General features: G+C 42.6%; 1 protein-coding gene across 1 annotated transcript in view; it reads right to left on the reverse strand.

The window, feature by feature from the left end:
- Positions 1–15,943, reverse strand: part of LOC126141637 (probable cytochrome P450 6a13) — an 86,516-nt gene that overhangs the window by 48,136 nt on the left and 22,437 nt on the right. Inside the window, exons 2-3 of the mRNA XM_049915275.1 lie at positions 12,865–13,098; positions 1,809–2,005 (exon numbers count right to left, since the gene is read on the reverse strand). Coding sequence (XP_049771232.1) covers positions 1,809–2,005; positions 12,865–13,098 — 431 coding nt within the window. The remainder of the gene's footprint in view (positions 1–1,808; positions 2,006–12,864; positions 13,099–15,943) is intronic.

A 15,943-nucleotide genomic window follows, 5' to 3' on the forward strand; every position in this document is an offset into this window, starting at 1 on the left:
AGTTACCCAAAATATTATACTATATGACATTATGGAATGAAAGTAGGCAAAGTAGCAAGCTTTTCCATTTTTATGTCGCCTATGTCAGCTAACACTCGAATTGCAAATACAGATTTGTTAAGCCGTTGCTGCAGTTCTGTGGTGTGCTCCCCCCAACTGAATTCATTATCAAGCTGTAATCCCAGGACTTTAAGACTGTCAAACTCTTCTATCTGCTCTTCTTCATACTTTATGCGTATGCTGGGTGGAAAACTCTTACAGGTTCTGAACTGCATTTAGTGAGTCTTTTCGAAGTTTAATGACACTGAGTTGGCTTTAAACCATTTATTAATATCCATTAAAATATCATTAGCAGATCTTTCTAGAACTACACTCGACATACAATTTATTGCAATACTTGTGTCATCTGCAAACAAAACGAACTCTGCTTCTGGCAGTGTAACTGATGTTGTTGTTGTGGTCTTCAGTCCTGAGACTGGTTTGATGCAGCTCTCCATGCTACTCTATCCTGTGCAAGCTTCTTCATCTCCCAGTACCTACTTACTGCAACCTACATCCTTCTGAATCTGCTTAATGTATTCATCTCTTGGTCTCCCTCCACTCTGCCCTCCAGTGCTTAATTTCTGATCCCTTGATGCCTCAGAACACACCCTACCAACCAGTCCCTTCTTCTAGTCAAGTTGTGCCACAAACTCCTCTTCTCCCCTATTCTATTCAATACCTCCTCATTAGTTACGTGATCTACCCATCTAATCTTCAGCATTCATCTGTAGCACCACATTTCTAAAGCTTCTGTTCTCTTCTTGTCAAAACTATTTATCGTCCATGTATCACTTCCATACATGGCTACACTCCACACAAATACTTTCAGAAACGACTTCCTGACACTTAATTTGTACTCGATGTTCACAAATTTCTCTTCTTTAAAAACGCTTTCCTTGCCATTGCCAGTCTACATTTGATATCCTCTCTACTTCGACCACCATCAGTTAATTTGCCCCCAAATAGCAAAACTCCTTTACTACTTTAAGTGTCTCATTTCCTTATCTAATTCCCTCAGCATCACCTGACTTAATTCGACTACATTCCATTATCCTCCTTTTGTTTTTGTTGATGTTCATCTTATATCCTCCTTTCAAGACACTATCCATTCTGTTCACCTGCTCTTCCAGATCCTTTGCTGTCTCTGACAGAATTACAATGTCATCGGCAAACCTCAAAGTTTTTATTTCTTCTCCGTGGATTTTAATACCTACTCCGAATTTTTCTTTGGTTTCCTTTACTGCTTGCTCAATATACAGATTGAATAACGTAGGGGAGAGGCTGCAACCCTGTCTCACTCCCTTCCCCACCACTGCTTCCCTTTCATGCCCCTCGACTCCTATAACTGCCATCTGGGTTCTGTGCAAATTGTAAATAGCCTTTCGCTCCCTGTATTTTATCCCCGCCACCTGACTGATGAGAGATCATTAATGCAATGGCCCTAAGATAGATCCTTGTGGGACACCAGATGTAATTTCTTCCCACTGTGATGATGACTGATGACTTAATTCACTAGTTGATGACTTAATTCACTAGACTGGAAAGAGAGAGGGGGGAGGAGCAGATGAATGGAGGGAGTGGGGAAAGAGAAGATGGACTATTGGAACTGGAATAAACACGTACCTCTGTAAAGCCACGTACGAGTACTCAGCTAGTTCTTTATAAAATTGTGCCTCGTACGTACACCTTCCATCCCAGAGCGATTACCTACGTCGGCTGTGACTCTAGGCATTAGCAGTGTACAGAGGCGTGCCGCTGCTACTGACCAGACTGCGGGCAGTCCCCAGCGTCCTTGGCGGCGAGCGCCATCAGCAGCTGCATGAGGTCGTTGCGCCGCACGTTGTGGCGGCGGCGGTGTGCCACGATCTCTGCCGTCAGCCAGCGGAAGACGTCGGCGTCGCCGGAGCGCAGGAAGCGGACGCCCATCGCCCTGGCCGCGTCGGGCACCGCCAGCACCAGCGTCCTGCAACAGGCGTCGGACGCTTTAAAGCTGGACCTGCCCTCAGCTGAAGGCGCCCAAACACTTGTTAGCTGCAATGAAGAGCCAAAGAAGCTGGTAAACTCGTCCAGTATCACGTAGGGCCGCAGACAACGCGCAGAAGCGCCGCAACACGACGTGACATCAACTCGACTAATGTCTGAAGCAGTATTGGAGCTAACTCACACCATGAATCCTGCAGTACCAGGAGGTGGAGATCGCTTATTAACAGCACCTTGCAAGGCATCCCAGATATGCTCAATAATGTTCAAGTCTGGGGAGTTTCGTGGGTAGCGGAAGTGAGTTTCTGCAGCCACTCTAAAGCAATTCAGGACGTGTGGGGTGTCGCATTGTCCTCCTGGAATTGCCCAAGTCCGTCGGAATGCACAATGGACGTGTATGAATGCAGATGATCAGACAGGATGCTTACGGAAGCGTCACCTGTCAGAGTCGTATCTAGACGTAGCAGGGGCTCTATACAATGACTTTTATCTTAGTAATATGATTATTTATATATGTGTTTGGGGGGAGAGAGAGAGAGATTGATTTTTGATTGAGATTTTTACTTTAAGTCGTAACTGGTATCTGAATTTTGGTTGCTGCCTCCTTGAACGATCAGCTTCTGCACCAGTTGTTGACGTATTGCAATTTGGAGGAAGTTATTGTTCTTTAAGGTTTAAAATACCACTCTGTTAGTTACTTGGCCGTATTGCTGATACCTTTCAGCTCAAGTTTTCGTAGCTTTTCATGCCTAAGGGATCACTGTTGTGAGTAAATAAGATCAAACAGCAATCCGCTTTTCGTGAGAAAAGGAGATTGCTTTGGACACAAACTTCCTTCAAATTACACGTCCTGTTACATCAAAATTGGTCAGTGGAGTTCAGCACGATACTATTGCACAAGAACATAATCCGATTACTGTAATTAAGAAAGTGTGAGAGGTTGTTACTTATTGAATGAAAACTATAGATAATGTATTTCTTTTCCTGTATTTTAGTGAACTTACAATTCTATCAATTGATAGACGGCGACGACAATGAAGTTCACCTCCAAGACAAGATATTTTTATTCTTCACTTCCAGAAAATTTGTATACATGAATGTTTGGCAACTGTTACACATACTTTACTCCGTTTTATCATTAAAATATCAGTTTTCATTAAATGTAACACTACGTTCTGAGGGACGGCCTAGAAACACGTCCTCTTTCCACAAGATACAGATTAACAGACCTCTTTCTTTTTCATAAATCAATTGTCTTTTTTTTAAATTCCATACTCAAAGATTCACAACTACTATCGTTGCGGGGATTGCGCGCTAAGGATTTTCGTGCTGACCAGCTGCACACCACTTCACTTCAAGTACTTTTAAAATCACATATACGTTTACGGTATTTACATACATTACTGAGCTTCTCAGAATAAAATCAGGCACAAATTAGTTTTAAAAAAAGCCAGTGAGGCACACTTAACATTACAGCTCTTATCAGTCCAACTGCACACGCCTCGCACCATTACGGAGCATCCACCAGCTTGAAACAAGCAGGATCAATGCATTCATGAGGTTGGCTTCATACCCGTACACGCCCAAACGTTCGATACAATTTGAAACGAGACTCGTCCGAACAGTCGTGCAGTCATCAAGGGTACACAACGAGTGGTCCTTCGGCTCCGAAAGCCCATATCGATGATGTTTCGTTGAATGGTTCGCGCGCGGACACTTGTTGATGGCCCAGCACTGAAATCTGAGGAAATTTGAGGAAGGTTGCACTTCTGTCACATTGAAGATTCTCTTCAGTCATCGTTGGTCCCATTCTTGCAGGATCTTTTTCCGGCCACAGCGATGTCAGAGATTTGATGTTTTAGCAGATTCCTGATATTCACGGTACACTCGTGAAATGGTCGCACGGGAAAACCCCCAGTTCATCACTACCTCGCATATGCTGTTTCCCATCGCTCGTGCGCCGACTATAACGCCACGTTCAAATTCACTTAAATCTTGACATCCTGCCATTGTAGCAGCAGTAAACGATCTCACAACTGCGTCAGACACTTGTCTTATATAAGCGTTGCTGAACGCAGCGCCGTATTCTGCCTGTTTATGTTATCTCCTTGAATATGCATACCTATACCAGCTTCTCTGGCGCTTCATTGTATACGTTCGCGGATGTCCCATCGACAGGTGAGACAAGACTGACGCATAGGCGGTTCCTGGTCGAGAGAACGAGGGTTTAGATGGGGCTACCAGTGAGGAGTCGTAATCAGTCAGTCGGAATCCCAAGTGCTGTGTGGCAGCCGCAAGGCCGACCATACACTCGGGGTTAGGTGAAAGGCATTACGGTTTGTGTTGTAGTGAGGCAAATGTGAGCGAATTTTCTGACCCAGAGGCTTGGTTTGCGAAGCATTACAGTTTGGTAACCGGTTTGGAGATACAGCTCCGGGTCCGACATAGAGCAGCAGACACTGGGGTACGTCGGTCGAATCACTACTGTGGCACAGTGTTTACTGCATTGCAGACTCCCGACGGTGCATGGTAAGTTCTACGCTGCTCCGGCTTGACAGGGATATTCGAAGTGAATCGCTCGCTGCGTTCGGCGTTCGCCCCTGCAGACAGCAGGAGTCGTAGTGCGACATCCGTATGGCGCGTTAACGTGCAGTTTGCCGTTCACGATCTCTGTCAGTCCAGCGAATTAGTCACATTGCGTGATCCGAATTCCAAGCATTATCCGTGGTGTAGGACTCAACCATTCTTGACTCTGCCAATTGCACTGCTGAAATTTACGTATTTTTTTCTAATTATATGTTATTATTTTGGCTCTTAGGTCCTTATGATAATAAAAGACTGTAATCACAATTAACATCCTTAATTTCGTAGAAATCAGAAACATATTTATGTGAGAGATGTTGAAGTAGTGGAGAATCTATTGCATTACCTCACTACGACCAAAAATATTACTTGAAATCAGGTCACCGTTGCGCGTAGTTTTACATTGGTATTGCTGGAGGGTGACTCTGTCACGTGGAGTAGCACCTGACAGATTGGAATAATGAGTGGTTCTACCCTTTGGACCACCCTGTAGATTTTAAAGGCACCCACTATTTTCTTGGCTACCTCTGGGTTCCCTCTTGTGATAGTCCATTTTTCTTCGAATGATCTTCCCTGACATTATTATGCAGTGCCTTCATCTGGACAGAAGCACATCTCCACGTTCTTATGGTTCAACGTAAGCCAAAATGACTCGGCAACTCGAGGTCATAAATTGTGCCATCACATGCCTGCAGTACTCTAACGATTAAGTCCATTAACCAGTATAAAGACCAGATCGAATGCAACCAGACCTCTGCCGTGGTTACTGAATGGGTGTTAACGGCAAACGCTTACAGAGCTGTTGCTTATACTCAAAAATCATGTTTAAATTACTGCTGTGAATATAAAACCATTAACACAAATTTCATACTTCATTATTTATATGCTTGTGCTGTACAGTTACCAGCTGCAAACGACGTTCCAGAAATAGACCTGTGTGAGTCTTCTTACGGCTGGATTAGCTGCTGTTTGTCTACACAATCAGTACAGCAATAATCATTCGCCAATACCTAGGACATCTGTATAATCGACCACATCACCGTACAAAGATTGGACGTGCTGAAAACTAAAGTCTCCGTATTCTTTTACGTGGATGCTCTTATACCTTTTTAAATAAAACAAATGTTATTGACATATTCCATCATTATTCTTCATGACTACATATTATTTATTTCTCAACATAGTCACCCTGGCAACGAACACATGTCTTCCAACGAGAAACCAGTTTGTTGGTGCCGTAACTGTAGAATGTTCGACTTTGTTGGCGGAGCCACGGCATCATCACTGTTTAACTGAAATCCTCAAAGATGTTCGTTAAGATTTGGAAACAGATGAAGAGCGGTTAGGGCCAAGTCGGAATCGTATGAAGGATCATCGATGATAGTGAATACAAGGTGGCGGATTGTTGAAGATGTCGCAGCGCACATTTGATGTTTGGCAATGTCATATTGAAGGAGGGGATATTCCACGTGTGGACGAACTTTCGAATTCTAAACTCGATTAAGGCATGCTGTTTCTTACGCGTCAGCAGAGTTACGTTACACATGGTCATGTTACACGCTTCAATTCAGAGCCTTCTAGCGGCAATTGTCTGGAAATACGCAGCCATGAAGAATAAGGATGTAGACAGTTAAATCATCATCATCATCCTCATCATCATCATCATCAGCCAGTTCTATCACTTAATGATGTGGCCTGTTTGATTTGGCGTGTAGCAAAGCATCCCAGTAAGACCTTCCGTCTCTTTCGATCCTGAGCTTTCCGTTCCCAATTGAACACCACTGTCTTCCTTATATCTCTGTCCCATGTGTCTGATGATCTTCCTCTAGGACTTTTTTGCTAAATTGGGCTGCAGTCTAGCGCAGTTGAATAACGTTTGTTTAATCAAATAGCATAAGAGTTTTCATATTAAAACTCGGAGGCATTACTTTTCACCACGCCGCCCACATGTTACATCTCTGTGCGAAGATGTTAAGATACAGATGGATATTGGTAAATATAGGTATTATCGCATGGGTCTCTATATAGGTTATATAACAATCCAGTGTCACCTATCTGTGATTATCAGTAAAAAAAAAAGCCTAAAGGAGGGAACTCGGAAAATATCGTTCTGAAACACAACTAGTCATTTATTCATGCGATGTAATGAGTGCTGTCGGCATGCGATCTCAAATTGATTCCATATCTTCAGGTTTCCAAGCGGCTTTTCACACTGTTCCTCACAAGTGACTGCTAATCGTATTGCGTACCTGCGGAGTATACCCTAGTATTGCTACTGGATTCGTGATTTCTGCCAGAAAGGCCACAGTTCGTAAGCTGTTCCTAATCCACATAAACGGTTTAGGGGAAAATCTGAGAGTTCTCTTGGATTGTTTCCAGATGATGCTGTCATTTGCCGTATGGTAAAGTCATCAGAACAGCAAAACCAGTTGAAAAATCATTTAGCAAAATTCAAAATTGTTAAGGTTTTCGTGTCCACTTGTTGACAAACTGCCTATAGGCTTCTGTCTCGGGTTCTTCGGCCGACGTTCATCCAACGATTTTTCTGACGTTTCGCCAGCACGAGTGGCTGGCTTTGTCAAACCTTCGCCCTCCATTGCCGGTGGTGAACTGGAGCCGAGCTCGCGGCCGCAGACTACATGTACCTGGCGCGCCAACGTCCGAGGGCTTCTCCGCGGTCATTTCCGGTGCGGTTCTCCTCTTGCTACCTGAGACGGTCGTTCGCTGCAATACGGGAAGCCAGGACCCGTTTACGTTAAGGCTTTCCTCTTTCTTGTTGAAACTGTTCGCGTGTTTTTGTATTTCTACAGTTTCTCTTAACAAGCGCGTGTGATAGTGCTTCTCTACAGCCAGAACTTCCGTGTCGGCGAACTTTGTTACGTGGTCGGTCTCATTCAGTGCGTGCTCTGTCACGGCCGATTTGTCCACCTGCCCCAAACTGCAATGTCGCTTATGCTCTTTGATCCTGGTGTTAATTGATCGTCCAGTCATTCCGACATAAACTTTTCCGCATATGTATGGTATACGGTAAATTCCCGACATTGCAAGTGGGTCTCTTTTCTCCTTCGCCGATCTAAGACACTCTTTGATCTTCCTTGTCGGTTTGAAAATCGTCTGTACGCCATGTTTGCGCAATATACGGCCGATTCTGTCCGTCACTCTGGGAATGTATGGCAGAAAGGCCGTACCCAACATTTCTTTTTCTAGTTCCTTAGTTCGCCGAGTGTTTGGCTCTGTTACACTTCTAATATAATTTGTGGAGTACCCATTGCTCCTCAAAACAGTATCCAGGTGTTGCATTTCTCGTTTGAGGTGTTGCGGCTGACATATTCGTCCTGCTCTCGTTACGAGCGTACTAATCATGCCTCTTTTCTGGCTCGGGTGGTGGTTTGACAGTTTGTGCAGGTATCGGTCCGTGTGTGTCGGTTTTCGATACAAGCTGTGTCCCAGGTTTTCGCCGTCCCTTGTGACCAGCACACCTAGCAAGATACCGGTATCATGTGAAAAGAGGAAACTGATCCTAAATAACGAAAAGTGTGAGTTTATCCACATGAGTACTAAATAAATTCGTTAAATTTCGGTTACAGGACAATATCACACAGCTCTAAACCGAATGATTTCAACTAAGTAATTACAGATTACGATTACGAATAACTAAATTGGAACGTTCACACAGATAATGTCTTGAAAAAAGGTAACCAAAGACTGCGATTGACTGACAGAACACTAACAACATGCAACAGGTCTACTAAAGAGACTGCTTACATTGCGCTTGTCCGTCCTCTTCTGGAGTATTGCTGCAAGGTACGAGATTCACATCAGATAGGATTCACGGAGAACATAGAAATAGTCCAAACAAGGAGAGCACTTTCTGTACTGTCGCGAAATAGGGGAAATAATGTCACGTACATGATACGCAAGCTTGGTTGGCAGCCGTTAAAACAGAGGCGTTTTTATTTGCGGCGGGGTCATTTCACGAAATTTCAATCAACATTTAGTTGGTGTCCACCTGCACAGGGAGAAATGATTACCTTTACAAAGTGACAGAAATCAGAGCCAGCAGGAAAAGATTTAAGTGCTCGTTTCTCTCACGCGCTTTTCGAGAGTGGAACGAAAGAGAGAGAGCTTAATGATGATTCGATGAATCATGTGCCAGGCGCTATATTGTGAACTGGAGATGTGAACTGTGTAGATATAGAAGTAGAAACGTGTACCACGGTTGAATACATAGATCTGTTACGTAACGTGCGATACAAGGTACAGCTGCAGCATAAACCATAATAAGGATATATCACACAGTACAGGTTACATCAGACGATGGACGCGTAAGTTATTTCTTAACATAATGATAGATGCCAAATTAAATTTAATAGACCATATGAGGCCCCTACACTAATACTGAAAGATGAAGATCGAAGAATGGCACACAGTAAAAAGGAAAATGCAGAAATCATGGCAAAAGCATTTAACAAACTTCTGAATTGCGAGGACCCCAAAGAATCCTTACAAATCAACAGAAATACCCCAATAAAAACCAAACCTAACGAACCAGAGCCTCCAACTTTCCAAGAAGTAAAAAAAAATTCTTAAAGAACAAAAAAATTATAAGGCATGTGGAGAAGATCAGGTTTTTGTTGAAATGTGGAAATATGGAAGTGACACAGTCAAGACCTCCTTACACATGGCTCTAACAAAAATTTGGGTAACAGAACGATTCCCTGAACATTGGACCACAGCTATCATCCACCCACTACGCAACAAGGGAGATAAGAGCAACCCAGACAACTACATAGAAATCTCTCTCCTAGATTGCACATACAAAATTCTATCCAAGATCCCATATGAAAGAATCAAGGAGCAATTAGAAAAGGAGTTAGGGGAGTATTAGGGAGGTTTCAGACCATGGAGAAGCTGTGCAGAGCAGATAATTAGTTTAAAATTGATTATGGCATACTACAAGAAATGGAACAAACCTCTGGCAATAACATTTGTAAATTTTAAGAAGGCATATGACTGTCTCCATAGACCTTCAGTATTAAAAGTTTTAAGAAATCTAGGACTCCATCCAAAACTAATTAAAATAATACAACTCACTCTAACCAACACCAAATCAAAAGTGAAGTTTAGAGGAGAAATTTCGGAACCATTCCTCATAAAAACAGGCTTAAGAATAAAAACAGGCTTAACACAAGGTGACTGCCTATCACCATTACTGTTCAACTGTGCACTGGAATACATAATTAGAGAATGGTACAAGGACAATCCAAAGATGATAAGAATTGGAAGTGCAAAAGATGATATTAGCTTAAACTGCTTGGGATTCGCTGACGATCTTGCTCTCCTAGCCAACACCGTTCAAGAAGCCAGGCAACAAGTGAAATCACTACAAGAAATAGCAGAGAAAGTAGGCCTTAGAATATCATTTGAAAAAACGGAGATTATGCTAACTGATCCACCACTTGCAAACAAAATCACAATAGGAGAACAGGAAATCAAAATTGTTGATAAATTTAAATATTCGGGCGAAATAATAAGATAGAATCTAAATGAGAAGCCATCATGGCAGAATAGAATAAAAAAACTGAACTACGCAAATACATTACCAAAACTACATACAACAAAGGAAAGCCTACCTATAGATGCAAAATTAAAACACTATAAAACAGTTACACGACCAGAAATAACATATGCAGCTGAAACTATTTTCAAAACAACTAATACAGCAGAAATTGACAGAATACTAAAAATAGAAAGAAGAATAATTAGGACATGTATAAATAAACAGTATAAAATAAATGGACAATGGAGAATAGCAACAAATGAAACAGTATATAAGAAAACAGAACCAGTGATGAGCACGATCAGGAAGAAATGCATCTCATTCTTTGGACATCTGATGAGAACTCCAGAAAACAGAATTGGTAAAAAAATAATCCAAAAATTGTGGAATAGCAAGAGCGACATTAAATGGATCACAGAAATTAAGGAAGATATGAAAGAACTCCAAATTACAGTAGATGACCTAAAAAACAAGGCAGAGAAAACCAGAATGCTGCAAGACCCGCAAACCAGACTACAAATTAAAATCAATAAAAGGAGCACAGGAAGAGTGGTCTCAGATGAAGAAAGAAAGAAAAATCTGAAAGAATGAAGAAATATTGGGCAGACAGAAGAGCAAAACACCTTTCATATAAGAATAGACTTTAATAATTATATTACCTAAATATCATATTAAGTTATTGTTGAGACAAATTGTATTCCTGTGTAACAACTTGTTCACAACTTTGTATTTTTGACTAGAGTGGTCCAATGAAGGCCATAAAATAAATAATAATAATAAAAAAAGACTATATTTAAGTACATGACATTAAAAACAGAAATGTCTAGTGATCTGTTGTATGTCAAAATTATGAATGTAGCAGTTATTTATGGTTAATAATGGTGTTCTTTAAATATTTAGAATATGTAGAACACTGCTTACAGACACGATCGTTCAGTTTTTCTTGGCGAAACTGATTAACAGTGCGCTTCAGGTTGTTTTGTGGTGTTGTTGTTGTTGTTGTTGTTGTTGTTTCCACTTTCTGCGTAAAATGGAAACAATAACTCGACAGAATACCCGAAAGCACATATCAACTGGTGACAAACATCTTCCTTTAATCCAGCCTTATGGGATTCCCAGAATCACAAAAAGGTCACAAAATGGTTCTGTACGTGCTGTCATTCATAAGCGCACAGAACTCTCCCAATAAGCTGTAGTCAACCATTCGACTTTCCTAAAACTGAGATTACGCGCCTGTTTCATTGCACGCTAGACGCTGGTATTTAATCTACACAATTGCAGCAAACGATTAGTACTGTAGCTAAACATTGCAGAAATGTTCCTCTCACTAATCATCATTAGCTTACATTAAATTAATATATATTTATCGCTACCGAACAGAAATTATGCGCAACTCATTCTAAAAGATCTCGTGTTTTGGCTTTGGCCTTTTACAGCGTTATTTGAATGCCCAGAAGCTAGTTCACTGCCGGCACCTTCTTTTTTGGCGCAGTGGAACTTCCTGGTAAGCCTGGATCTCGCCGTGTGATCCTGTACGTTGCCAGAAGCTCTCCTGTTAATCCCGAGGGACTAGGGCTCCTGAGAGCAGAGACGTGGCGGAGAGAGGGACTCACCGTCTCCACTCGCTAGTCAGGTTGCGACTCTCAGCGAAGAGCAAGAAACGGTAGTGGCCACTCTCCGAAGCCAAACCCACACTTATTTTTGAAGTAATTGTATTGATTCTATTCTGCTTTCCATCTTTACCCACCCTGCGTTAACATTTTATTATCTACAAAAGTACTATACTCACAAGCAATGTATTCAAAACGGTCTTGACTGTAATAAAATATTAGTTTGCAAAGGTAAACGGTCCCGGTCAGAATGTGACTATCTTCTGAGCTTAGTACCATGATGGTAGGCGACGGAGGTGAAAGAAGCAGGCGCCGATTGGAACACCACGCTCAAACTCACTTACATCTTGATAACTTGCCATTGTAGCAGCAGAAACCGACCTAACAACTGCACCAGACACTTGTTGTCTTATATAGGCGCTGCCGTATTCCGCCTGTTACATATCTATGTATTTGAAAACGCCTGCCTATACCAGTTTCTTTGGCGCATCAGCTTAGGACGGCGGGCGGCAGCCGCTCGATGCATTCGCACTTGGACCCTCTTTCTTGTAAAATTGTAATAGCTGGACTCTGTTTCCTGCCGAATTATTTGTAATGAATCTTCTTTAAGTAAATCTTCTGTTTGTTGTGTTAACTAGTTCGCTAAACATTTCTGCTCCTCTCCAATTTGCCTACAAAGACTGTTGCCACACCACTCTGTAGGGCAGCTCTCCTTACCACTATGTACGCAACACAAATACATTAAGATATGTTACGTGGCAATGACGCATCATTTGAAAGTTACTTCGTCCTTAAGTTTTGTACAACAGTGTATTAGATCCGTAGTATTTGTCAATTCTGCGAGATTCTCGAAATCTCTAATGTTTCTGGAATATTAAGCTCCTTCCGTATCTGACTTCAGTTCTGTCCTGGCCGTACAGTGGGGTCAGTAATAAATCTGCTTTCATTGCTAAAAGTTATGCTTAACTGTACTTGATTGTGGTTTCAAAATGATAATATTATCGTAATAAAATAGCAAAGCAGGAATGATTTTCATGAGGTGCTACGTAAGACGCAGAAGGCTGTTGTGTTGAGCGCACAGTACCGTACTTTCTGATCCTTCTGAGGAGCGAGCCGCTAGCCATGCGCCTCGTCTTCCTCACGACGAAGCAGTCGTAGTTCAGCATGGATTCGAACTCCACGCCGAAAGCGCACGTCCCCACCGTGTCGATGACGAAACGGTGCATCTGGTCGTAGACGTCCAGCTCCAGGAGCCGCTCTGCTGGAGCCTCCAGCACCTTCAAAAGACGTTGTGCCATCTCGTCCAGCAGGAAGAACATGTGCCTGCAAAATTATCGCCTTTGCAGTTCCTCTACTGTATAGCTCACTGAAAGATCAACGCTAAACATCATTGACACAAGTTTGAAGTCACAATGGTCAATATTAATGATTATGTGTGGATAACTTAAGTATTCTCTTTGCAATGTTACTAGAGCTTATTCTGAGGGATTCCCCACCACCGCCATTGGGCATCAAACCTGTATCTCAACATACTGTATGTTGTAAGAGGTGTGTGGCGGCGCGGTGCGGTGTTGCAGCGAATAAAGTTCAAATTTGGGGCAAACTGGAGGATGATCTGTTAAATTATTAAAAACCTTTTACCGGCCAAGAACGCATAAAATCTATCTCCTTTTTTTTTTTAAGACAGACATTTTCAACAGACTATGCTGTCATCTTCAGGTCTTAAAATCTCTTGTTGCAAAAGACGTTCATTTTACGCTGAGCTCATGCACAGGATGTCATATGGACAGCACGCTATTTTTATCCACTTAACACCTTGTGCGTGAGGTCAGCGTAAAATGAACATGTTTTACAACGAAAGACCTGAAGATGACAGCATAGTCTGTTGAAACTTGCTAAAAAGAGAGAGAGAGAGATTTTATGCGATCTTGGCCGGCGATGGGAGGTTAATAATAATTAAATGAAAGTATTTACGTGCGTAAAATTTCACTCTACTACGGCAAGCTTGCATACAGAAGTTACTTCCAAGCCTTTCTCCAGGCTGTACAAGGACTGAAAAGTCCACACGCACCCATCATTCATAACCGTTTTCAGTTTATGGTTCAAATGGCTCTGAGCACTATGGGACTTAACATCTATGGTCATCAGTCCCCTATAACTTAGAACTACTTAAACCTAACTGACCTAAGGACATCACACAACACCCAGTCATCACGAGGCAGAGAAAATCCCTGACCCCGCCGGGAATCGAACCCGGGAACCCGGGCGTGGGAAGCGAGAACGCTACCGCACGACCACGAGCGCTCACAAAGAGTTGGTCACCGAGGCTCCAGGCATCAGAAATGAAATTCCTTTTCTCCACCATCCAGATGACTGAGATGGATAAGTGAAAGAATTAGAAGATGATGAGGGAAGGTGGAATTAAGAAGTCCATTTTGGACAGAATCAGAACACCCAGCTATCCATAAGTGATCTAAACTAATGAAACAATGTAAAATCCTGGATGGAATAATGATAATATTATAAGATATTAATAACCTGTGTAACCGCCACTGTGTTTAATGCAAGCTCTCAAACTTGTATGGATTGTGTTGTAGAGGTGCCGGATATCAGTTTGTGGGCTGGAGTTCCATGCCTGTTTCACTTGGTCGGTCGGTACAGGGGACGGTTAATGCTGTATATGCATGACACTGGAGTTGCCGTCCGATGATGACCCATATCTTCTCGATTGGAGGCAGATCTGGTGATAGAGCAGGCCAAGGCAAGATTTCGGCACTCCGTACAGCATGTCAGGTTACAACAGCGGCATATGGGCGAGAATTATCCTCTTGAAAAATACACCTGAATGCAGTTCGTGAATGGCAACACAACAAGTAGAATCACTGGACTGACGTACAGTATTGCAGTCAAGGGGTGTGAGATAGCCACGAGATTACTCCTCCTGTCACACCCCAGACCATAACGCGAAGTGTAGATCCAGAGCGTCTAGCACGCAGACAGGTTGGTTGCGGGACTTTAACTAGCCTACTTTTAATCATCATACGTCCATCACTGACGCAGAGGCAGACATAGATTTCATACGAAAAAGCAACAGACATCCACTCTGCCCTCGAATAAGCTCTCGATTGACACCACCGAAATTACAAATGACAGTGGTATGGGGTCAGTAGAATGCACTACAGGGGGTCGGCTCGGATCTGTGCTTGTAGTAACCGATTTGCATCTATTCGTTGTATCACTGTGGTGCTAATTGATGTGAAATTGCAGCCGCATGTGCAGTAAGATGCGCCAGAGCCATCCGCCGAACACGATGGTCTTGCCTGTCGGTAGTTCCACGTGGCCGTCCGGAGACCTGTCTTATTGCGACCCTACGCTCTTGCATTCGTGTGCAGTGTCTACATTGCTGAAAATTCTTTCTGCAACACCGAAGACGGAACGTCCAGCTTCTCGTAGCCCTATTAGACGACCTATTTCAAGCTCAGTGAGATTCTGACATGACGTCTTTCAATAAAACATCCTCGGGTTTCAAGCCGCCTCAAGTGGTTTACTGCCCACGAGCTTTCGGCAGATATTTCCTCTGCCATTGTCAAATGGGTGACTGTCGTGTGGTTGTCATTGCCGTGCTTATACAGGGTGAGTCACCTAACATTACCGCTGGATATATTTCGTAAACCAAATCAAATACTGACGAATCGATTACACAGACCGAACGTGAGGAGAGGGGCTAGTGTAATTGGTTAATACAAACCATAAAAAAATGCACAGAAGTATGTCTTTTAATACAAACCTACGTTTTTCTAAATGGAACCCCGTTAGTTTTGTTAGCACATCTGAACATATAAACAAATACGTAATCAGTGCCGTTTGTTGCATTGTAAAATGTTAATTAAATCCGGAGATATTGTAACCTAAAGTTGACGCTTGAGTACCACTCCTCCGCTGTTCGATCGTGTGTATCGGAGAGCACCGAATTACGTAGGGATCCAAAGGGAACGGTGATGGCCCTTAGGTACAGAAGAGACTGGAACAGCACATTACGTCCACATGATAACACCTTTTTATTGGTCTTTGTCACTGAGGCACATGTTCATTACCATGAGGCGTGAGGTACACGTTCGACGGGCGTTTCATAGGACGTGGAGGACGCATAAATTGGCCAGCCTGTTCT

The sequence above is a fragment of the Schistocerca cancellata genome, unplaced genomic scaffold (genome assembly GCF_023864275.1).
Source record: "Schistocerca cancellata isolate TAMUIC-IGC-003103 unplaced genomic scaffold, iqSchCanc2.1 HiC_scaffold_732, whole genome shotgun sequence".
In the NCBI taxonomy this organism is placed as follows: domain Eukaryota; kingdom Metazoa; phylum Arthropoda; class Insecta; order Orthoptera; family Acrididae; genus Schistocerca; species Schistocerca cancellata.